Raw genomic sequence first — 25,828 nt, 5'->3', positions numbered from 1 at the left:
TTTTTAGGCAGTAAGAAGCCAAAACAAAAGCACAACTGAAGCACCAAGGAGAGTCATATTCTGCTCCAAACAGCTGCCATGCAAAAATCGACATTAAAAAAAAAATAGTAGAAACACCAAATTATGAATCTGTCCCCAATTATAAAGATAATCCCATCAGAAATAAGTTTGGGGAATTAGCTTTCAAAACACACAAGAGACCACAGGCATTTTCCTGCAGATTAGCTCTTTATAGAAGCTGGAAGCATTCTGAAAGGAGAGAGGACAGATTTCATCAGTGTCATGGTGGTTGTTGAGGTCAGAGGGCTCCAGGCTGAGAAGGGAGTGTTTGCAGGGATTCCAATGTCTGTTTAGGCACACGGGTGTCTAAAGATGGGAAGATTTCCCCAGTGATAAAGCTCTGGTCTGAACAGGATGGTCTGAGTGAGCAGGAAGGCCCTCTCAACCCAGGTGAGCTCTGTTGGGGTGTGGGTCTCTTTGCCACTCCACTCAGGCTGAGTTTCTTGGGCCTCCTAAGCTCTGCCACCATCACAGGTTGTTCTGAAGCGCTCACACCTGGGAGAGCTGTTCTTATAACCCAGGTACAACAGGGGACTGACCTCTATCAGGGAAAAACCATAGCCTTCCCTCTCAGTGACCTCAGAGAACACAGCTCAGGCTCCTCTGCCCTAGCTAGGCACCAGCATCCTCCACAGGAGTTAAGACACTCAGCTGCCCAGGCCATGTCTGTGCACTTAAATCAGAATTTCTAGGGTACAGCCAGGGTCCTACGATCTTGTCACCATCTCCCAGGTGATTCCAATGAGCAGCTGAGGTTGAAAGGCACCAGGTCCACATTAACTCAGTTGTACTCAGTCCTGGAGGGAAAGTGACCCTGTCTGAGGTCTTCTGGCTCCAACACATCAGGGCTCATGTGGGTGGAACATGTATCACATGCCAGGGTCTGCTCTAAGCTCTTGACATGCGTCCCTCATTCAGTCCTTTCAGCTGCTTTGTGAGGACAGGGCTGTCACTGAGGGATGAGGACACTTAGGCCCAGAGTAGGGAGAGATTCGGCAGAGGTCCCAGCACTGGGACGGGGCAGAGTTGGGATGAGTTCCCAGGCAGGGGTTTGGCCCAGGCTCTCAGACACTGCTCTGAGCTCAGGAACACCCTAACCCCCCCACCCCCCCTAATCCAGAGCTTCCTAGGCCCTCTTCAGTCAATCACAGGCCCCTTAAAGTTGTGTGATCACCATCATTTCGTAGATGGGGAAACTGAGGACAAGAGGGAACGGAGATATGCCTAGGACCCCACAGCCTGGGAGGTCAGCACCATCGCTCCCCGAGGGGCTCTCCTTTCACCAGGTCATTCTGCCCTCAGGACACCCTGCAAAGGTTGTGTGATCATCCTCTTTCTACAGGTGAGGAAGGGGGGCCCAGTACAGGGAACTGGGTCTCAGACTTGAAATAACACCTTTTGTTAGGAGTCCCTACTCTGTGCTGGTGATTTGGACAAAGCTCCTCAAATGCTTCTAATTCTCCTGAAAGACATGATGACCACCATTCTACAGATGAAAAAACTGAGGCTGAGAGAAATGAAGGGACTGTCTCTTCTCACCCACTGACTGTGTCCTGGTATTTCCTGTCAAGTCTAAGCTTTCATGTCCACCAGCAGAGCAAGTGCCCACCACCTTAAGGAGCCTCCACACCAACTACCACCCCCTCTTTTGCCTCAGATTCCTGACTTCATCAACTACAGGGAGGAGTATCCCCTGAGGACCCAGCCCTGGGGAGCCTGGAACAACAAGGGAAGACATGGGCTCCTGACACCTGAGTCTAGAATAGGAACTCTTGCTCACATGGACCCTCATCACCTTCTAGGGATCACCTCCCCCTCCTCATCCTCAGTCTGCAGCGCCAGGAATGGGCATGTCTGGAGCTGCTGGGATCGCAGTGGCCCCTCTGGACTCTGTCCACACCACCCTTCCTGGACCTGCACCAGAGGGGCCTGGTGAAGGGGCAACATCACAGCAATGGGGAGAAAATCTCCTGATGCATTTAAGAGTGTTGATCCCTGTCACTGGGGAACTTTTCAGCACATCGTGTGACACTGAATCATCTGTTTCATCTGGGTTGTAAAACTGGACTTGCCTCCCTTACAGGGCCTTTTAAAATGTTTATCTCTAAAGAAAAGAATGAAATAAGATTTTAAGAGGACAGGGCTGGAGTCTTCTCAAGACTTTGACAAGCACAGTGGGGTGTGCAGAGAACAGGGCTGTGAGACTGTGGGTGCCTGGAATTTGATCTTGGCTCTCCTGCCTGGTGACAATTCAGATTCCCTCTCTGAGGCTCAGGGTCTTCATCTGTAAAAATGGAAAACAGACAACCTTTCCTTCTGAACACTGTTGTTAATGAGTAAATGCCTAAGGAGGATTCAACATCGGACAGGCTGCAGCTCCCCACCCCTCCCTCCTTTCTCAACCAGGGAATCATCTGGGCAGGCGGCCTGGAGAAGAGGATGAACAGCCCTGGGAGACAGCAGATCTGAGAGGTGGTGGAGCCACTTACTAGCTGTATTGAGACTGAGCAGGGGACCCACCACCTGGGAAGTTTAGTAATATCTGAGAAATCAGGAAAAAATACCTTCCCTGCTGATGTCTAGATGTTTAGGGAGATTATTTACTACCAAGACTAGGAGGGAAATTAGGCAATATCATCACACAAATTAAAATTCACATGCTGTCTGAACGAGCAATGCCACTTCCAGTGGGTATTTCCCCTCTGAGCAGAGTGACACTTGGAAAGCTTATCCATCTTAGCACTGTTTCAGTAGCCCAAGGTTAGGAACAACTTAGTCTCCATCAACAGGAGACTGTGAGATAAATGATGCTATCTCCATACGCTGAGTGTTAAGTAGTTGTTGAAAAACAGGGCAGCTGCAGGTGTTGATATGGAATGAGGGATTTGGGATCATGCGGGTGAAAGTGGGGAGAGTTTTCTAGTCACCTCAGGCTCGGGGTCTGAATGTGAGGGACCTTCTGAACCTTTGGGAAGGCAATGAGAAGAGCCTGTTCCATGGTTAATTCAAGGAGATTTTGGGTGGGTGGTGGTGATTTAGTCACTAAGTCATGTCTTGCAATTTGATGGACAATAGCCTGCTGAACTTCTCTGTCCATGGTTTCCCCAGGCAAGAATACTGGAGTGGGTTGCCATTTCCTTCTCCAGGGGATCTTCCTGAACCAGGAATTGAATCTGGGTCTCCTGCATTGCAGGCAGATTCTTTATTGACTGAGATATGAGGGAAGCCCAAGGAGTTTTTATTCTGCAATTTCTATGTGCCAGGCCCTTCCAGAAAATTAGTTCCAATGCCAGTGAAGGAAGGAGACTTGCCTGGAATCAAAGTGAGTTCCTTTTTTCTTAATGGAAAAGAAAAAAATATATAAACATAGTGAGACATATTAACATTCATCTGAGAATATTTTATCAAGTGCAGAAAAAATAAAAATAGGAATATCTTGATGTTATTAATAATTTAAATATAACTGACTTATATTTAATTAGTTTATATTAATCATATCCTATGCAATATATTTAAAATTTTGTATCTCATACGTTGTTGTTAGATATCCATATGACATTTAAAAAAACTGGTAAAAAGATAAACATTACTAAATCTCAAAAAGTAGAATTATTTTGTGTGTGTGTGATTCAGTTATACATATATACATATGTTATTTTTGAAAGTATTTTCCATGATAATTATTACAAGATATTGATTATAGTTTCCTATTCTATACAGTGAATTTTTGTTGCTTATTGCATATCTATATTTTTTAACTAGATATCTAGCATTCTATTAATACTAAGTCAAACAAGTAGAATCAAAATATCATAAATTTTTTAGTTAGGTAAAAATTCATAAGTTTTCTAAAATACATATATTATACATAATTTATATATATGTATACAAAAGCTTTTCTACTATACTTGATAAAGTTTTGAGAAATGAACATCAACAAAAAGAAGAGATGGAGAAACTGGAAAACATAAACTAAATGAAATGGGAGCACTGAATATGAAATAGAAAAAGTGAAACAGACTAGATAAAAGTAAAAGATCCTCATATAGTCCAGTTGTTTTTAAACATCGCTGCTCGTTAGAAACATATTGTAACTCTGGCCAAAAAAAAAAAAAAAAATCAATACCCTGGCATTTGTATTTGTATTCTGCAACTTCCATGCGCTAGGTTCTTCCATGAAACAAGTTCCAATACTGGTGCAGGAAGGAGATTAGCCTTGAATCAGGTTGGGTTCTTGATGGATCCTTTTACTGACTATGTGACTGTGATCTGGGCCCCTGTCACCTCTTGGCCTCAGGGCCCCATCTGTACATGGGAGGTTGGGAAGATGATGCCTAAGGCCCATCCTGTGCTGAGAGTCAAGGATTCAGGGCCTTTGTCAGAAAAATCTAAAAAAAAATGAGCACCTTTGCTGCCTCAATGGCACTGCTTCTAAGTCATCCACATGGAGAACTGCTTCCCTGAGGAGGGACATTCTGACATGAACCAGCTCTGCTGGGAGCCTTTAGTGACTGTGTGAGTCAATCCCTGAATGACAGAAGAAAACACCCAAACTCTTGGCACTGTCTCCAATCAGGGCCATCAGAATAGACACTGAAACTGTGTCTCTTAGAATCTCTTTTCAGTGTGATAGTCTGAATAGAAAATAAAGAAACACATCTCTCCTCCCTGCCCTGGATGGATTTCTCCTCTTCAGAAGGGAAGAGGACATAAGCTTCAAGGGAGAAGAGCCCTTGTCTACTTTGTTCACTGCTGTTTCCACAGTATCCAGAGCAGGGCCTGGCATGTAGTAGGTGCTCAATAAGTGCTGAATAAAGAGAAGACTCAGCCACACTGAGGGTGCACTCTCCAGAGGTAAGAAGTGAGGCCTGGCCTGTCAAGGAGCAAGTCACTCAGACTTTCATTTCCCTTATCCCTGGAATCAACGGACTGAATGTGATGGAAAAGACAAGGACTGTGGAGCCAGGTCGATGGGGGATCCAGACTTTTCCCATGTTGACCAGCTGAGGGGCCTTGAGCAAATAGCACAACCGTCATGGCCTCAAATACTCTGATTTGTAGAAGGGAGTAAAATCAGATCATGTCTTGGTCACTGTTGTACCGGATTCCGTTTTTTTGTTCAAAGAATGAAGGGCATTCTTGTTGACTTGTCAGAGACCAGGGGATGAAGGACACCCAGGACATACTCACCACTCACAGTGAGATGAGTGCCTGGTCCAGACTTAAACTCCACATCACCATGTTCTCCTTTCCGGAACTTCACACAGTAGTAGACACCAGTGTCTGCTGGGGTGATGTTACTGATGCGGATGGAAAAGTCCATGTTGTTTCTCTTGGTGGCATCTGAAACATTTGTAACTCTGGGGAAAGGGGCTTCTTTTTGACTGTAGATTAACTCCCGGCCTGGCCCAGTTCCCCTGAACCACTTGAAGGGCCCCACGGGGCTCAGGGAGGTCATGGTGCAGTTCAGAGTGGCCGTCTCTCCTGCTGCAACTGACACTGACTTCTCAGGCTGAATCACCTGCAGCTCCCCTGCACCTGCCGCTCCTAAGGAAAATACAAAGTAGTTATTTATTCACCCTCATGTGATCCTGTAGGTTTTCTCAAGTGTTTATCAACAACAGCGTTCATTGTCTGAATGCACCTTGAATGGGCCTTAAACTCAGCACACGGCATGTACATTGCATGTAGCTTGCACAATGAGTCTGTAATGTGAGATACTAACACAAGTGAGGAGCCGAGGCACAGAGGTCAGTGATGTGGCAGAGACTGGGACTGAGTCCTTGAGCCCTCTCTGGAAGTGTCATGATCCACCCAGTATTCCTGGGTGTTCACTGTGTGTCCTCAGGGAGTGCTGCACTTCTGTCCTTTGCATTAGGTGGGATGACGTGACCTCTTATTTTTCTGGGCTCCAAAATCACTGCAGATGGTGATTGCAGCCATGAAATTAAAAGACGCTTGCTCCTTGGAAGGAAAGTTATGACCAACCTAGACAGCATATTAAAAATCAGAGACATTACTTTGCCAACAAAGGTCTGTCTAGTCAAGGCTATGGTTTTTCCAGTAGTCATGTACGGATGTGAGATTTGGACCATCAAGAAAGCTGAGCATCGAAGAATTGATGCTTTTGAACTGTGGTGTTGGAGAAGACTCTTGAGAGTCCCTTGGACTGCAAGGAGATCCAACCAGTCCATTCTAAAGAATGTTCATTGGAGTGTTCATTGGAGGGACTGATGTTGAAGCTGAAACTCCAATACTTTGGCCACCTGATGCAGCGAGCTGACTCGTTAGAAAAGACCCTGGTGCTGGGAAAGATTGAGGGCAGGAGGAGAAGGGGACAACAGGGGATGAGATGGTTGGATGGCATCACCGACTCAATGGACATGGGTTTGGGTGGACTCCGGGTATTGGTGATGGACAGGGAGGCCTGGCGTGCTGCAGTTCACAGGGTCGCAAAGAGTCAGACACGACTGAGCAATTGAACTGAACTGAACTGAACATGACCTCTTAGATCGCTGAGTTATGAGGAGAAGTGATGCATGTATTTTGTATGTTATTCATTAAACTGCAAATACCTTTATTGACCAACTTCACTCCTCCCCAGGGATCCACATACTCATGATGCAATTTGCTCCAACAACCTGTATACTTGAGTGACAGTGATATTCAGAGTTTCCAGCACACAATGAACATTTAGTTTATGAAGAAAGTAAGACATTGTTTCAACTCCCTGGGATTTTTTCCAAAGGCACAATGACATGTGTTATATTAGTTACCTAAGGAAGCTGTAATAAATTAACAAAAATTTAGTGACTTAATGATAGTTTTATTATTTTATAATTCTGGATGTGAAAGGACCAAAAACAGTATTACTGGACTAAAATCAAGGAGTTAACAGGGCTACATTTCTCTAGAGGCTCTTATCATTGCCTCTGCAAATTCTTGAGACTGTCTACATTCTTCTTCTCAAGGTTTCTATCTTCTTATGACTCCAGTTGTGCTTCCATTGTCACCTGTACTCTAACTTTGGATTTCCTGCCTCGTCTTTTAAGATTATATTGGGCTCCCATTTATAAACAAGGATATTCTCCCATAGCAAGAGTCTTAATCACTTTTGCAAAATTTGTTTTTCCATGTAAAGTAAAATATTCACTAGTGAGTGTTAGGACATGGATCTCTTTGGGGAGCTATGTTTTGCTTACTTGACTTATAACTTGTTTTAATTGAAGTGTATTGATTTACAATGCTGTATTAATTTTGTAGTACAAAATGTGACTCAGTTATACATACACATTTTTAATATATTCTTTTCTGTTATTGTTTACCGCAGGATACTGAATATAGTTCTCTGTGCTGTACAGTAGGACCTTGTTCTTTATCCTTTCTTTATATAATAGCTTACCTAACCCCTACCCCATTTACCTTGACAACTGCAACTCTGTTCTCTATGTCCTTGAGTCCGTTTCTGTTTCATAGGTAGGTATATTTGTCTCTCTCTCTCTTTTTCTTTTTTTTTTTTTTAGGCTACATCGTGTACCTTGAGGTTCTTTGGTCCCTACCAGGAATCAATCCCAGGCCCCTGCAATGGAATTATGAAATCCTATCCATTGGACCATCAGGCAATTCCCTGGGCCATTTTTTGGATTCCACATATAAGTGATATCATATGGTATTTGTCTTTCTTGTTCTGACTTACTTCATTTAGTATGATAATCACTAGTTTCTCTATGCTGTTGCAAATAGCATTATTTCTTCATTTTTTATAGCTGAGTAGTATTCCATTGTATATATGTTCCACATCTTTTCATCCATTCATCTATTGATGGACAAGTACTTTGTTTCTTTGTCTTAACTATTGTGTATAGTACTGCTATGAACATAAGGATGTTCATATCTTTTTGGAGAAAAAGATATATGCTCTGGGGTGGGATTGCTGGATCATATGGTAATTCTATTTTTAGTTTTATGAGGAACTTCCATAATATTTTCCATAGTGGCCACATCAATTTACATTCACACCAATAGTACAGGAGGGCTCCCCTTTTCTCCACATCCTAGCTAACATTTGTTATCTGTACAACTTAAAAAATATATATTTATTTTAAATGGAGGATAATTGCTTTACAATATTGTGATGGCTTTGCTATACATCAATATGAGTCGTACAAATTTTAATGATGGCTATTCTGACTAGTGTGAAGTGGTGCCTCATTGTAGTTTTAATTTGCATTTCTCTAATAATTAGTAATGTCGAGCATCTTTTCAAGTGCCTCGGTCATTTGTATTTCTTCTTTGGAAAAATGTCTACTTAGGTCTTCTGCCCATTTTTCAATGGGGTTGTTTGCTTTTTGTTATTTTTGAGTTGTATGAGCTGTTGTATATTTTGGAAATAAAGCCCTTGTCAGCTGCATCATTTGAAAATATTTTCTCCCTTTCTGTAGATTGTCTTTTCATTTTGTTTATGGTTTATGGAGGTCCTCTGGCTTTGGCACATCAGAGCCCACGTTAATGGAACACATCACATGCTTGGCTCTGCTCTAAGCTCTTGACATGCATCCCTTATTCAGTTGCTGCGGCTGCTCTGTGAGGGTGGGGCCATCACTGAAGGACGAGGACACTGAGCCCCAGCGTGGGAGGGACTCGTCAGAGGTCCCCGAGCTGGAATAGGGGCCCAGGCAGGGGCTTGGCTCAGGCTCTCAACTGCTGTGTACTGAGCTCAGGGATGACCTAAGCCCCCCCATCCAGGGCAGCTTAGACCGTCTCCAGTCATCCCGGACTCCTGAAAGGTAGTGTGATCACCACCATTTCCCAGATGGGGAGACAGGACCACAGGCGCTGTGAGATGTCCGCAGGACCACACAGCCTGGAAGGTTGGCACCACCGCTCCCTGAGGGGCTGCCCTGTCACCAGGTACATTCTGCAAACGTTACAGGTGAGAAAGGGGGACCGGCACGGGGAGTTGGGTCACAGCCTTGACATAACACCCCACTTTGGGTGTCTCTACTCTGTGCTGGTGATTTAGACAGAGCACCTCAAATCCTTCCAACTCTCCTGAAAGGAGACAATGATGATTACCATTTTACAGAAGAGAAAACTGAGGCTGGGAGAAATGAAGGGACTAGGTCTTCACCCTTCCCTCCACGACGTCGCAGTATTTCCTGTCAGCCCCAAGCTTTCATTTCCATCAGCAGAGCAAGCACCCACCTTCAGGAGCCCCCACAATGACCACCACTCTCCCGTTTTCTCTCAGATTCTTGACTTCAAGTGACTATAGGGAGGCGTGGCCTCTGAGGACCCAGGCAGAGACTCTGAAGCCACAAGGGAAGACATGGACTCCTGACACCTAAGTCTAGAATAGGAACTCCTGCTCACATGGGGATCCCACCACCCTCTAGGGAACACCTCCCCCTCCTCATCCTCAGTCTGCAGAGCCAGGAATGGGCATGCCCGGGGCTGCTGGGATTGCAGTGGCCCCTCTGGGCTCTGTCCACACTAACCTTCCCAGACCTGCTCCACAGGAGCCTAGTGAAGGGGCAACATCACAACAATGGGAAAATCTCCTGATGCTGCTAAGTGTGCCGAGTGCTGCCATTTAGAAGAGGTTCAGCCCATCCCATCAAGAGACACTGCAGTATCTATCTGGTCCAGGTTGTAAAGCTAAACTTACCTCCCACAGTGGACTTCTCTTTAGTGCCATTGCTGAAGAACAGAACAATACAAGGATTTCAGAGGACAGAGCTGGAGATTTCCCCCACACTTTGACAAGCACAGTGGGGTGTGCAGAGAGCAGGGCTGTGAGTCAAAGTGCCTGGGGTTCAATCTTGGCTCCCCTACATGCTCGCTAAACAAGTCCCCTCTCTGAGCATCAGTGTCCTCATCTATAAAAGGGAAAACAGACACCCTTCTTTCTGAACACTGGTTATAAGGAGTAAATGTCAGGAGAAATGTTCAGTATCTGACAAGCTGATGCTCTCTGGCCCCCTCTCCTCCCTCCTTTCTCATCCAGGGAATCATCTGGGCAGGTGGCCTGGAGAAGAGGATGATCCACCTTCTGGGAAGCCGCAGATCTGAGTGGCGGTGGAACCACTTACTACTTGTGACCGAGGTTGAGCAAGGAACCCACCATCTGGGAAGTTAAGTAATATCTACAAATCAGGAAAAAACCACCTTCCCTGCTAATGTCTGAAGGTTGAGGAGGCTCAGTTGCTACCATGACTAAGAGGGAAATTTAGCAATATCCACTCAAATAATCATACACATATCCTCAGACACCTACAAATTGACACTTGATTTCTATCTTTACAAGGGTTAAACTATGAGCCACTGTAGCTGCTGACCTTCAACACCTCCTGAAAGAAGATCAGAAATGAGGCACTCTGTGATCTGGGAAAACCTGACAGAACAGGCCTTCAAATACTTAGATATTTTCTGGAGATGATTTTATGAGCCCAATTTCTCCATCTCCTCCTGTCTAGGAAAGCACCAAAATCCTTCATGGTGACATCTGTTCCTTGTGACTAGCATAAACCTTCTGCAAAAAATGTGTGCTTGATTGCATGTACTCCCTTCACCAAAAGCACATATATATTGCGCCTCCTGCCCCGCCTCGCCCCACTTCTTTGGAGCAATCTCTCAGAGCTATCTGAAATGCTGTCTCTGAGGCTATAGTCCTCATTTTGCCCCAAATAAAACTAAACCCACAACTCACATCGTACATTTTTTTTCCGTCGACAGCTGCAACGAAAACACTTCCAGTGGTTACCTCGCCTTTGAGGAGGGTGACAGGTAGAAAGATTATTGACCTCAGCACTGTTTCAGTAGCCCAAGGTTAGGAACAACTTAGTGTTCATCAACAGGAAACCATAAGATGAATGATGTTGTCTCCATATGCTGAGAGTTAGGTAGTTGCTGGAAAACAGGGCAGCTCTTGGTGCTCATGTGAAATGAGGGATTTGGAATCATGCGGCTGAAAGTAAGGAGTGGTTTCCAGTCATGTCAGGCTCGGGGTCTGAATGTGAGGGGCCTTCAGAAATGTTGGGAAAACCATGAGGAGAGCCTATTCCATGATTAATTCAAGGAGCTTTTATTCTGCAAATCCTATGTGCCAGGTACTTCCATTAATTGAGTTCCAGTGCCAGTGCAGGAAGAAGACTGGCTTTGAAATAGATTGGGTTCTGGAAGGATCCCCTCACTGACCGTGTGACTGTGGTCAGGGCCCCTATATCTCTTGCTCTCAGACTCCCATGTGTACGTGGGAGGTTGGGAGGATGGTGTCTAAAGGTCCTTCCTCTGCTGACAGCCCAGGATTCAGGAGTTCGAAAGAGGATCCAAAGTTTTGGTCAGAACACTCTAAATGATCACCTTTGCTACATCAATGGGGCTGCTCCTAAGTCACCCACATGAACCTCTTCCCTGGGGAGGGACATTCTGAGATGACCCAGCTCTGCTGGCAGCCTTCAGCGACTGTGTGAGTCAATCCCTGAATCACAGGAGGGTCTTCTTAACAGATTCCCAGGAAGCACCCAACCTCTAGGCATCTCTTCCAAGCAGGGCCATCAGAGTAAACACTGAGCCTGTGCTATAGGAATTTCTTCTCAGTGTGATGCTTCTGAAGAGGAAATAGACAGAATTTTCACTCCTTGACCTAGATGACTCTCTCTTCTTTCAGAGGAAAGAGAACATAAACTTCATGGAATAAGAGCCCTTTTCTGCTTTGTTCACTTCTGCTTCCACAGCATCTGGACCAGGCCCTGGCTCAGAGTAGGTGTTCAGTATGTGTGAATAAAGGGAAGACTCAGCCACATTGAGGTGAGCATTCTATGGAGGCAGGAATGAGGTCTGGCCAGTGACGGGGCAAATCACTCAGACATTCATCTCCTTTATCCCTGGAACAAAGGGCTGAATGGTGTGAAAAAGACATGCGCTGTGGAGCCAGGAAGACTGGGGACTCAGAATTTTCTCACTTTTACCAGCCATGGGGCCTTGAGCAAATAGCATGAACCCCATAGGCCTCAACTCCCCTGATCTACAGAAGGGAGTGAAATCATGACCCAGATCATGATATAAGCACCCACTGCTGTACATGATTGTGCTTTTTGGTTCAAAGAGTGGAAGGCATTCTTGCTGACATGTTATCAGAATCCAGGGGACAAAGGCTGTACTCACCACTCACAGTGAGATGAGTGCCTGGTCCAGACTTAAACTCCACATCACCATGTTCTCCTTGCCGGAACTTCACACAGTAGTAGACACCAGTGTCTGCTGGGGTGATGTTACTGATGCGGATGGAAAAGTCCATGTTGTTTCTCTTGGTGGCATCTGAAACATTTGTAACTCTGGGGAAGGGGGCTTCTTTTTGACTGTAGATGAACTCCCGGCCTGGCCCAGTTCCCCTGAACCACTTGATGGGCCCCACGGGGCTCAGGGAGGTCACGGTGCAGTTCAGAGTGGCCGTCTTTCCTGCTGCAACTGACACAGACCTCTCAGGCTGAATCACCTGCAGCTCCCCCTGACCTGCCGCTCCTGGAGGAAGACACAAAGTAGTTATTTATTCATCCTCATGTGATCCTGTAGGTGTTCTCCACTATTTATTAACAACAGCTTTTATTGACTTTGTACTCCATGATCCAGCCTTGAACTCAGCCTTTTGCATGTATGTTGCATGTTCATTGCATGTAACCTGCACAATCAGCCTGTTATATGAGATCCTTATACAAGAGAGGAACCGAGGCACAGAGAGGTCAGTGATGTGGCAGAGACTGGATTTGTGTAGTAAGCCCTCTCTGGAAGTGTCGTGCTCCACCAAATACTTCTGGTTGTTCACTGTGTGTCCTCAGGGAGTGATGCATTTCTATCCTTTGTATTAGGTGGGACCACATGACCTCTTAAATCACTGAGTTGTAAGGAGAAGTGATGGATGTATTTGACATGGTTTTCATTTAACTGTAAAAACCTTTATGAACCAATGTCCCCCTTCCCCAGAAATACACACTCCTGTTGGACTTAGCTCCAATGACCTGGATACTTGAGTGACAGTGATATGCAGAGCTTCCAACACACAATGAACATGAAGTTTAAGAGGAAAGTAAAACATTGTTCCAAGTGCCTAGAATTTTTTTCCAATGACATGGTCATGTTATATTAGTTGCCTAACGCTCTGAGAGAAATTATCAATCATTTACTGGTTTAAAATGACAGTCTCATTATAATGCCAGATGTCAAAGTACCAAAGATTATATTATTGGACTAAAATCAAGGAGTCAGTGGGCTACATTTCTCCTGGAGGCTGTGATCATTGCCTCTCCAAATTCTTGAGACTGTCTACACTCCTTTTCTCATGGTTTCCATCTTCTTATGACTCTTGTTTCCATTGTCACTTGTGCTTCTCTAACGTTGGCTTTCCTGCCTCCTTCTTATAAGGTTATGTCGATCCACAACAATAATCTAGGTTATCCTCCCCACAGCAAGAGTCAATCACTTTTATAAAATCTCTTTGGCCACGTAAAATAAAATATTCACAGTGAGTATTAGGACATGGATCTCTTTGGGGGTGTTTTTGCAAATTTGTTTACTTGATTTAAAACTTTTTATTGAACAATAGTTGATTTACAATGTTGTGTTACTTTCAGCTATATAGCAAAGTGATTCAGATATATACACGTATATGCATATGCATATTCATTTTTAATATATTATTTTCCATTATAGTTTATCATAAGATACTGAATATAGCTCTCCATGCTATTCAGTAGCACCTTGCTGTTTATCTGTCACATATATAAAAGCTTGCATCTGCTAACTCTAACCTTCCACTTTGTCCCTCCACCTACTGTCTCCCCCTTGGCAACTGCCGAGTTTGTTTCTGTTTCATAGATAGGTTTGTGTCATATTTTAGACTCCTCATTTAAGTGATATCATATGGTATTTGTCTTTCTCTTTTTTTACTTCACTTAGTATGATAATCTCTAGCTTCATCCATGTTGCTGCAAATGGCATTATTTCATTCTTTTTTATAGCTGAGTTGTGTTTCTTTGTGTACCACATCTTCTTTATCCATTTGTCTGTTGATGGACATTTGGATTGTTTCCAAGTCTTGGTTACAATGAATTGTGTTGCTATGAACATAAAGGTAAATGTACCTTCTTGGAATAGAGTTTTGTCTGGATATATGCCCCGAAGCGGGATTGGTGGATCATATGGCAATTCTTTTTTTTATTTTTCTGAGGAACCTCCATACTGTTTTGCATAGTGGCTATATCAACTTATTAACAAATTCCCATCAACAGTGTAGGAGGGTTCCCTTTTCTCTACATCCTCTCCAACATTTGTTATTTTTAGAGTTTTCAGTGATGGTCATTCTGACTGGTGTGAAGTGGTACATCATTGTAGTTTTAATTTGTATTTATTTAATAATTGGGGCTTCCCTGGTGGCTCAGACTGTAAGGAATCCTCCTGGATTGCAAGAGACCTGGGTTTGATTCCTGGGTTGGGAAGATCCCCTGGAAAAGGGAATGGCTACCCACTCTAGAATTCTTGCGTAGAGAATCCCATGGACAGAGGGACCCAGTGGGCTACAATCTATGGAGTTGCAAAGAGTCAGACATGGCTGAGTGACTAATACTTTCACTTTTCTCTAGTAATTAGTGATGTTGAGCAACTTTTCATGTGTCTGTAGGCCATTTGTATTTCCTCTTTGGAGAAATGTTTATTTACATCTTCTGCCCATTTTTCAGTTGGATATTTTTATTGTTGTTGAGTTGTATAAGCTGTTTGTATATTCTTGTACATTAAGCCTTTGTAAGTCAAATCCTTTTTGAACATTTTCTCCTATTCTATAAGTTGTCATTTTGTTTTATTTATTGTTTCTTTTGCTATGCAAAAGCTTGTAAGTTTTAGCCTCACTTGCTCATTTTTGTTTTTATTTCTATTGCCTTGAGGAGTTGAACTAAGAAAACATTGGGACAATTTATGTCAGAAGCTCTTTTGCCTATGATCATTTCTAGGAGCTTTATGTTGTTATTTCTTATGCTTAAGTGTTTAAGACATTTTGAGTTTATTTTTGAGTGTCATGAGAGGGTGTATTTTAACTTCATTGATTTATATGCAATTGTCCAACTTTACCAACACCACTTGCTGAAAGACTGTTTTTTTCCCATTGTATATTCTTGCCTCCTTGTCAAAGATTAATTAACTATAGATGTGTGGGTTAATTTCTGAGCTCTCTATTCAGTTCCATTGATTCATATCCTTGTTTCTATGTCAATACCATTGAACTCATTCAATACCAATGAAGCAGAAGTAGACATTTTTCTGGAATTCCTTTACTTCCTCCATGATCCAACTAATGTTGGCAATTTTCTCTCTGGTTCCTCTGCCTCTTTAAAACCCAGCTGTACATCTGGAAGTTCTCAGTTCAGGTACTGCTGAAGCCTAGCTTGAAGGATTTGGAGCATTACCTTGCTAGCATGCAAACTGAGCATATTATATGGTACTTTGAACATTCTTTGGCACTGCCTTTCTTTGGGATTGGAATGAAAACTGATATCTTCCAGTCCCATGGCCACTGCTGAGTTTTCCAAGTTTGCTGGCATAATGAACGCAGCACTTTCACAGCATCATCTTTTAGGATTTTAAATAGCTCAGGTGGAATTCTGTCACCTCCACTAGCTTTGTTGGTAGTAATGCCTCCTAAGGCCCACTTGACTTCGGACTCCAAGATGTCTGGCTCTAGGTGAGTGACCATACCATCATGGTTATCCGGGTCATTAAGAGCTTTTTTTGTACAGTTCTTCTGTATATTCTTGCCACCTCTTCTTAATCTCTTCCGCCCCTGTTAAGTCTTTACCATTTCTGTCCTCTATCATGCCCAAAGTTGCATGAAATATTTCCTTAATATCTCCAATTTCCTTGAAGAGATCTCTAGCCTTTCCCATTCTACTGTTTTCCTCTATTTCTTTGCAATGTTCATTGAAGAAGACCTTCTTATCTCTCCTTGCTATTCTCTGGAATTCTGCATTCAGTTGGGTGTATCTTTGCATTTCTCCCCCACCTCTAACGTCTCTTTTTTCCTCAGCTATTTGTAAAGCCTCCTATGACAACCACTTTGCCTTCTTGTGCTTCTTTTTCTTGGGAATAGTTTTGGTGACCACCTCCTGTACAATGTACAAACCTTCATACATAATTCTTCAGGCATTCTGTTTACCAGATCTAATCCCTTGAATCTGTTTGTCACTTCCATTGTTTAATCATAAGGGATTTGATTTAGATCGTACCTGAATGATCCAGTGATTTCCCCCACTTTCTTCAATTTAAGCCTGAATTTTGCAATAAGGAGCTCATGATTTGAGCTACAGTTAGCTCCAGCTCTTGTTTTTGCTGATTATATAGAACTCCATCTTTGGCTACAAAGAATATAATCAATCTGATTTCGATATTGACCATTTAGTGGTGTCCATGTATAGAGTTGTCTCTTGTGTTGTTGGAATAGGTTGTTTGCTATGACCAGCGTGTCCTCTTGACAAAACTCTGTTAGGATTTGCCATGATTCATTTTGTACTCTAAAGTCAAACTTGCCTGTTACTCTGAGTATCTCTTGATTTCCTACTTTTGCATTCCAATCCCCTATAAGGAAAATTTTTTTTTTTTTTTGGTGTTGGTTATAGAAGGTGCTGTAGATCTTCACAGAACCAGTCAACTTCAGCTTCTACAGCATCAGTGGCTGGGGCATAGACCTGGACACTGTGATGTTAAATGGTTTGCCTTGGAAAGGAACTTGAGATAATTCTGTGATATTTGAGATTGCACCCAAGTTAAGGCTGTATATTGTCACCCTGCTTATTTAACTTATATGCAGAGTACATCATGAGAAACATTGGGCTGGAGGAAGCACAAGCTGGAATCAAGATTGCCGGGAGAAATACCAATAAACTCAGATATGCAGATGACACCACCCTTATGGCAGAAAGTGAAGAAGAACTAAAGAGCCTCTTGATGAAAGTGAAAGAGGAGAGCGAAAAAGTTGGCTTAAAGCTTAACATTCAGAAAACTAACTTCATGGCATCTGGTCCCATCACTTCACAGCAAATAGATGGGGAAACAGTGGAAACAGTGTCCGACTTTATTTTTGGGGGCTCTAAAATCACTGCAGATGGTGATTGCAGCCATGAAATTTAAAGATGCTTACTCCTTGGAAGGAAAGTTATGACCAACCTAGACAGCATATTAAAAAGCAGAGACATTACTTTGCCAACAAGGGCCCGTCTAGTCAAGGCTATGGTTTTTCCAGTGGTCATGTATGGATGTGAGAGTTGGACTATAAGGAAAGCTGAGCATCGAAGAAATGATGCTTTTGAACTGTGGTATTGGAGAAGACTCTTGAGAGTCCCTTGAACTGCAAGGAGATCTAGCCAGTCCATCCTGAAGGAGACCACTCCTGGGTGTTCATTGGTAGGACTGATGTTGAAGCTGAAACTGCAATACTTTGGCCACCTGATGTGAAGAGCTGACTCATTAGAAAAGACCCTGATGCTTGGAAAGATTGAGGGAGAAGAAGGGGACGACAGAGGATGAGATGGTTGGATTGCATCACCAACTCAATGGAAATGGGTTTGGGTGGACTCCGGGAGTTGGTGATGGACAGGGAGGCCTGGTGTGCTGCAGTTCACGGGTCCACAAAGAGTTGGACACAACTGAGCGACTGAACTGATGTATTTATTATCAATTTATGCCTTGTTTTCCCATCGATTTTGTATTTCTATATTGTCCCTTTTGTTCTTTTTCTTTTTGTGGTTTGATGATTTACTTTTATACTATACTCATGATTTTGGTTTTTGTGAATCTATTGTATGTTTTTGCTTTGTGGTTATCATGTTTCTCAAGCATGTTAACCCCATCATATATCTACTTGCCTTAGACTGATAGTCATATAGGTTCAAACACTTTCTAGGAAACTTTTTAAAGGTACCTTTTCCTACTCTCCTTCCCTACATTTCATCAATATGATTCTGATGTCCTCTTTTACATCTTCATATTAATCCTTTTGCTGTTCACTGTGGTTATTTTTATTTTTATTTTTTTTTTTAAATATGTGTATTAGCTTATTTAGATTATTTGTTTTTCAACTGTGATTTTCTCTTTCCTATATGTTCTTACTTCTTTTCTAGGTAGTGAAGATTTTTCAATGTTTCTTTTAGAATAGGCTTAGTATTGATGTTTTCTTTTAGCTTTGCTTGTCTGAAAAATTCTTATTGCTCCTTCTACTCTAAATGAATATCTTGCTGGGTAGAGAATCCTCGGTTTGCAGATTTTTCCCTTTTAGGACTTTGAATCAATGTCTTGCCACTCCCTCTGGCCTGCAACTTTTCTGTAGAGAAATCTGCTGATAGCCTTTTGAGGGTTCCCTTGTAATTAACTCTTTGTTTATCTCTTGTTACCTTTTAGAATTCTCTCTTTAACTTTTTGCCATTTTTTATTTTAATATGACTTTGTATAGATCTGTTTGGGTTTATGGTATTTGGGACCCTTTGAGCTTCCTTTCCTGAATACCTGTTTCCTTCTTTAGAATTGGGAAGTTTTTAGCCATAATTTCTTCAAATTTTTGATCCACTTATCTCTTTCCTTTCTGGAATCCCTATTATGTGTAGGTTTTCAAGCTTTTTATTATTCCATAAGTCTGTTATATATTTTTTATTGCTTTTATTGCTCTGGTTTCCTTTTGCTTGAATGTCTGTCTACTGTCCTGACTCAGTGATTTTCATTATTCTATCTTCTAGATCACTTTTTTGTTCTTCTGCATTATTTTTTCTGCTATTCATTGCCTTTAGTTCACTTTTCATCTCAGCAAATGATTTTTCTAGTTCCTTTTTACAACATTCTGCATTTCTGTTGATAACCTCCTTAATTCCTTTAGTATTTTCATTATTTCCTTTTTGAAATCAGTGTCTATTAATCTAAAAAAGTCTGTGTCATTGTTTGTTGTTTCAGGGGAATTCTGTTGGTCTTTTAACTGGAATTGATTCCTTTGCTTCTTCATTTTACCTATACTTTTCTTATTCTGTGAGTTCAGAAGAAAAGATATCTACTGGGGTCTTGGAGGACTATTTATTGTGGGAGCATCCCTGTGTAGTTTGTGTGGGTTTAATATTTTTGGTGCAGGGGCTATTTTCAGTGTGGATGTCTGCCACCTCTTCCCTCAGTGTATGTTCACCATTATCCCCTTGATGGGAGTGTGCAGATGTGGTGGTTGGTGCCTAGTTCTTGCATTTGTGGCAGTGGTGGTCACTCACACATGCTTTCAGAGCTCATTATGGGAGTGGACATAGCTCTCGACAATTCCTGAAGCCCCAGGGCGCAACAGGGCCCTCCTGAGTGCAACTGCTCCTCAAGACTGCTCCTAAACAAGGGGTTGGCAGGAGTGACTGGTGATACCTCCTGGAGCTTGTGTAGGCAGTATCTTGCCACCTGAGAGCAGAGAAAAAGGCTGCAATGGTGGGTCCTACCCCTCCCCTTTCACATCCCCCAAACAATACGCCCTCATGTGAGGTCATATCAGGTTCCTGCACCTTCAGGCTATTTCCATACAGTCCTTTGCCAGGGTCTGATCTCTGAATCCTGAGCTACAAGCACCCAGCTCCCAGCCAATGGACTCATGATTTTCTCAGGCTGGGGAGTGCTGATCAACGGCACTGACCATCTCTGCAAATCTCTCTCTGGTCTAGCTACTGCAAACCAGGTCTTTTATTCTCCTCTGAGACTCTGAAGCTTACACCCTCTGTCCCAGCTTATATCCCTACTGACGAGGAGATGTCCAGGGTGCAGGAAACTTTCTTTCACAGTTTCCCCCAAGGTGTGTAGGTCCCCTCCTGATTCCTGTCTTACTTTCTCCTTTTTTTCCTTTTTTCTTTTGTCTTATCTGGTTGCATGGAGATTTTCTTGCCATTTCAAAAGTCTAAGTTCTGCCAGCGCTCAGTAAATATTGTGAAAATTGTTCTGTATGTAAATGTATTTTTGAAGTATTTGTGGCAGAAGGTGAGCTTCTCCTACTCGACATTTAGGTGTCCTACTTCACAATTTTGATTGCTTCTTCTATGTTGGGGGGTTATTTTCTATCACACATACCTGTCCTGACAGTTACAGAAACCAGCTGCCATAACAAAAATCTATGTATGTGTCATTGTCATGCAGGATGAATGATGAGGCAAATTAATGGAATCTGAATGAGGGTTATTCAAGCAGCTCACCAGTCAAACAGTTTGAAAAATCAAACTAGATCAATAACAGAAACAGAAATAAGATATTCACCAATACATAAAAATCAAACAACATTTTCTTAAAAAATCAATAGGTAAAAGATGAAATCACCAGGGGAATTAGAGAATGCCTGGAGACAAATGAAAGCATAAACACATAATATAAATACATGTGAGATGCACAGAAAGCAACTGTAAAGGGAAATCCTACTATTCAGCAACAAAATAACAAACAACTCAACTTAAATATGATCAAAAGAATTGAACAGGCATTTCTCCAAAGAAGATATATAGATGGTCAACAAGCATATAAAACAGTGCTCAACATCACTACTAACTGGAAAATGCAAATTAAAACCACAAGGAGATAGCCCTACATATCCTTTAGGATAGCTATTATCAAAAAACAAAACAAAACTGAAAATAAGGGTCATCTAAGATGTCAGGAAGCAACAGTTAGAACTGGACATGGAAAAACAAACTGGTTCCAAATAGGAAAAGGAGTACGTCAGGGCTGTATATTGTCACCCTCCTTATTTAACTTATATGCAGAGTACATCATGAGAAACGCTGGGCTGAAAGAAGCAGAAGCTGGAATCAAGATTGCCGGGAGAAATACCAACAAACTCAGGTATGCAGATGACACCACCCTTATGGCAGAAAGTGAAGAGGAACTAAAGAGCCTCTTGATGAAAGTGAAAGAGGAGAGTGAAAAAGTTGACTTAAAGTTTAACTTTCAGAAAACTAAGATCATGGCATCTGGTCCAACCACTTCACAGCAAATAGATGGGGAAACAGTGGAAACAGTGTCCGACTTTATTTTTTGGGGGGCTCCAAAATCACTGCAGATGGTGATTGCAGCCATGAAATTTAAAGACGCTTACTCCTTGGAAGGAAAGTTATGACCAACCTAGACAGCATATTAAAAAACAGAGACATTACTTTGCCGACAAAGGTCCGTCTAGTCAAGGCTATGGTTTTTCCAGTGGTCATGTATGGATGTGAGAGTTGGACTATAAGGAAAGCTGAGCATCGAAGAAATGATGCTTTTGAACTGTGGTATTGGAGAAGACTCTTGAGAGTCCCTTGGACTGCAAGGAGATCCAACCAGTCCATCCTAAAGGAGATCAGTTCTGGGTGTTCATTGGAAGGTCTGATATTGAAGCTGAAACTGCAATACTTTGGCCACCTGATGTGAAGAGCTGACTCATTGGAAAAGACCCTGATGCTGGGAGGGATTGGGGGCAGGAGGAGAAGGGGACGACAGAGGATGAAATGGTTGGATGGCATCACCGACTCCATGGACATGAGTTTGGGTGGGCTCCAGGAGTTGGTGTTGGACAGGGAGGCCTGGCGTGCTGCAGCTCACGGGGTCACAAAGAGTCAGACACGACTGAGCGACTGAACTGAACTGAACTGAATTACATATATACAATAGAATATATATAAGTCCTAAAAAGCAATGACTGTCTGACACCTTCTACAGCATGGATGAACATTAAAAATATGCTTGGTGAAATAAGCCAGATAAAAAAGGACAAATAAATGATTCCACTTATATGAAATACATAGAATAGGCAAATTCACAGAGAAAAAGTAGAATAGATGTTACCAGGGAGGCAGAGAAGGAGTTAGTTATAATTTAATGAATAGAGTTTCTGTTACAGAGGCTGAAAAAGTTCTGGAAATGTATACTGGTGAGGCCTTCACAACATTGTGAAGATACTTACTGCCACTTTGTGTCCTTAAAAATAGTGAAACTGGTAAATTTTGTGTTATGTATATTTTACTGCAATAAAAAATTTGCAAACTGAAACAAGGTGACTGTTTCCCATGTAGAGCCTTTGAATTGAACTCCATGACTCAAGGAAGAATAAAATGTGTGGTTCTAACCGTTAATACATTTGAGGAACCTATAGATGAATTGGGAGAGAGAACTATAGGGGCAAGAAAGCAAGGAAACAGTAAACTCCAAAATAGTGTTTTGAAAAGAACTGTGGGTGGTTTTAATACATTTGAACAGTGAGTTATGAGTTGAAGGGACATGAGTCACCATTGGGCCAATTATTTAACTACAGGTACAAATTTTCCAGGTTAATTTCATTGCCTCACTGACTATCTAGTTTCAGGAGATATAGAGAAATACAAACACAGTCTTTCTTATCTGAAATATCCTATTAAACAGGCATAGGTCTAATTGCTGGGATGTAAATCAAAAGAGCAAGTTGTTTTGATGCCACAAGCAAATCCTGTATTTTTTTTTTTTTTCCATTTCCCCACTCCTTAGGGAGAAAATGTGTGGTTCACCTGTGCAGAGTGTGAGCTGATAAATCCACCCACTAGGCACTATTTGGGGCTTCCCTTATAGCTCAACTGGTAAAGAATCTACCTGCAATGCAGGAGACCTGGGTTGGGAAGATTCCCTGAAGAAGGGAAAGGCTGCCCACTCCAGTGTTCTGGCCTGGAAAACTCCATGGACTGTATAGTCCATAGGGTTGCAAAGAGGCTGACACACTGAGTGACTTTTGCTTGAGCACTGTTTGTAACCAATTATGCCTCCTAACGGGAGAAGGCAATGGCACCCCACTCCAGTACTCTTGCCTGGGAAATCCCATGGATGGAGGAGACTGATAAGCTGCAGTCCATGGGGTTGTGAAGAGTCGGACATGACTGAGCGACTTCACTTTCACTTTTCACTTTCATGCACTGGAGAAGGGAATGGCAACCGACTCCAGTATTCTTGCCTGGAGAATCCCAGGGACGGGAGCCTGGTGTGCTGCCGTCTATGGGGTTGCACAGAGTCGGACACAACTGATGTGACTTAGCAGCAGCAGCATGCCTCCTAACAAGGGTGCATCCTGTTACGGGGAAGGTCCTGTGATGTGCCAACATCATCAAATGCTTTAGTTTTTAAAGTCTGAAAAAGAAGACTGAGGTTGGGGAAAGTGAACTGCTAAGACAAAAATGGGAAGAAACATGAAAAAAAGTTGGAGAGAGAAATGGAGGGAGAAGAGGGATCAGAGACACAAGGAATAGGGAAAAAAAATCTCTACAATCATGAATCAGTAATTTTTCTATTTATGTCTCTGGCCCAGGTCTTTCCTCTGAACTTGCTTTGCAACTCTCCACTTGTCATGTTTTTTGGATAGAAATAGATATCTCACAGTTAACAACATCTGAAACCAAACTGAATCTTCCCCCCACCCTCTGTATCTCAGCTGAGCCACCATACATCTTCTAGATGCACAAAGCTCAAAGCTATAGTCTTTCCTCCCACCACAAATCCTATGCATCAGAAAATCCTCTTTTGCGTGCACCCAGAACCTGAATTTTTTCCTCTTATCTCTACTAGCTACTGTCCAGGTGCTAGCCATTTTTACATCTTCTTTTTTGCATGTGTATCATAACCTCAAATGTTCTGGTTGCTTCTATGTCCTCAGTAGTCTATTGTCAACCAAATGCCAGAATAAATATATGACTTGGGGAAAAACAAAAGGAACTTGTACGTATGCAAGAAGCAGAAGAGCCCAGAAGAAGAAACCGACAAACCTTCCCCACACTCCCCCCTCTGCATACCTATTGACAGAAGTGGTTGAAATCTCATGATCATGAGATAGAGGGCCATAGCAACAAGAAGACCAAAGATTAAACTCATGAGCTCTAGTATCAGATTGCTTGAATTTAAATCATACTCCTACCATTTACCATTGAGTGACCTTGAACAACTTCTTGCTCTGTTTTCTTATCTGTAAGGTAGGGGTGACCAGAAGATCTAGCTTGGATATGATGTCACATGAGAAAATAACTGAGCATTTCCAACAGTGTCTGGCACATGATGAACGTGCAAGAAAATGAATAGTTATTACTCAATAGATTTCCTGAGGCATGGAGGCTTCAACCAGCATTAGACTATATAGATTCTTATAAATATGGATATAAATATAATTACAGATATGGATATGAGTATATAGATCATATAGGCAAGAGTCTCTGTGTCTTTAATCCCCTCCTTTCCTCCTCAGAAAGAGGGGACTCCAAGATAGTAATGCACAAAATTCTACCCATTTACCAAGAACCAAGTTTTCTTAAGAGTTTGAGGAAGGATAAGCCTTAGTGGCGCAGACGATAAAGAACCTGCCTGGAATGAAGGAGACCTGGGTTCGATCCCTGGGTTGGGAAGATCCCCTGGAGAAGGGCATGGCTACCCATTCCAGTATTCTTGCCTGGAGAATTCCATGGACAGAGGAGCCTGGGGGGCTACAATCCATACTGTCACAGAGAGTCAGACCCTACTGAACAACTAACAGTTTCACTTTTCCAAGGGACAAATATATAGAGAAGTTAAAAGGAGAGCTGTAGAAACTAATTATCTGTCTATGTCATTTCATGTAGAGTGAAAAATTCATGGGAAAAATAAGGAAGTTATTTTGAAATCTCATTTCTGAGAACACTTCCTCATACCCACTCATTCACATACATTAACATGCACATACATAAATACATGCATCCACAAACATGTATTAAAATGTAGCCTAGAATGGTGGTGTACAGGTTGTTTTGAGGATCAAACAGCATTATAATAGATGTTTAAAGCTCGGTAAAAAAAAAAAAAATTAGCAGATAGGAACCATCTAACACATCACTGACAAAAGTTTGGGAGTAAACACTGCAAGATTTTTAAATGAGCAGCATGATGTGTGATGACTTACCTGTTATTTACTTCTCTGTTTTCTGATTTTTCTGTGATTAGGCTACTCTGAGAAGCTGAGCAGCACAACATGGCTCAAAGAATCAATTCTGCAGCTGGACATCCTGGATTTGAATCCTGTGCTCTACTGCCTTAGATGACATTGTGACATTGGTCAAGTTACTCTCTGCCTCAATTTCCCCATCTGCAGTTCACTGTTAATAGTTATCACACTGGGACATTGTGAGAATTAGATAATATGCACAAATCTGTCATGGTTGGTGTTTGAAGTATCTGTTTGGAAGCCTCTGGTAACAGGCTGCAGGTGATGGATCCACAGAGAAAACACTCAGATCCGTGATTTCATGCTCTCAGATAATGTCCACCCCTTGGACTTCTGTAGTGTGGATTGAACACTCATGTTTACATAGAGACCCTAAAAGTACAAGGGCAGTGTAAGGTCCAGAGGGCAGGAAAAAGGAGATTCTACCCAAAGGAATACTTACCTGGGAGTCCCAGGAGCAGAGTCAGCAGCAGGCGAAGAGGAGGAGGGTGGACCCAGAAGGCAGGGATAGGCATCATAGAGGCCTGAGGAGCCTGCTCTGTCCAAATGTGTCCTAGGGCAAACCCGAACATCTGTGCTCAGTAGAGAGGAGAGAAGCCCCACCTCCTGTGATATAAGAGGAAGTGCCTATGATGATGTGAAATGTTTGTGAAATTGTAATTTGCTTCTACATTCTAGACAGTTTCTGCTTCAGATGGTGAAATAGAATTCAGACAGAGAAGGCTCATGGAGAGTGAGGAGTTACTCATCTTATGTTTTCAGAGAGATTGA

The 25,828-nt window shown here is 42.4% G+C and overlaps 1 protein-coding gene across 4 annotated transcripts in view; it reads right to left on the bottom strand.

Annotated features, from left to right (window-relative positions):
* LOC122448418 (tyrosine-protein phosphatase non-receptor type substrate 1-like) overlaps positions 1 to 25,615 on the bottom strand; it is a 120,863-nt gene extending 95,248 nt beyond the window's left edge. For 3 of the 4 annotated variants that reach the window (XM_043479702.1, XM_043479700.1, XM_043479703.1), the window contains exons 1-3: positions 25,500 to 25,615; positions 12,226 to 12,582; positions 5,251 to 5,607 (exon numbers count right to left, since the gene is read on the bottom strand). In XM_043479702.1, the coding sequence (XP_043335637.1) occupies positions 5,251 to 5,607; positions 12,226 to 12,582; positions 25,500 to 25,575 (790 nt within the window). In that variant the 5' untranslated portion in view covers positions 25,576 to 25,615. The remainder of the gene's footprint in view (positions 1 to 5,250; positions 5,608 to 12,225; positions 12,583 to 25,499) is intronic. The other variant, XM_043479704.1, reaches the window with a different exon arrangement.
* Positions 25,616 to 25,828: the final 213 nt, after the last annotated feature.

Source organism: Cervus canadensis, chromosome 10, assembly GCF_019320065.1.
Source record: "Cervus canadensis isolate Bull #8, Minnesota chromosome 10, ASM1932006v1, whole genome shotgun sequence".
Taxonomy (NCBI): Eukaryota; Metazoa; Chordata; class Mammalia; order Artiodactyla; family Cervidae; genus Cervus; species Cervus canadensis.
Note: the sequence above shows the minus strand (reverse complement) of the source record. Positions and strands in the feature narration are given on the sequence as shown.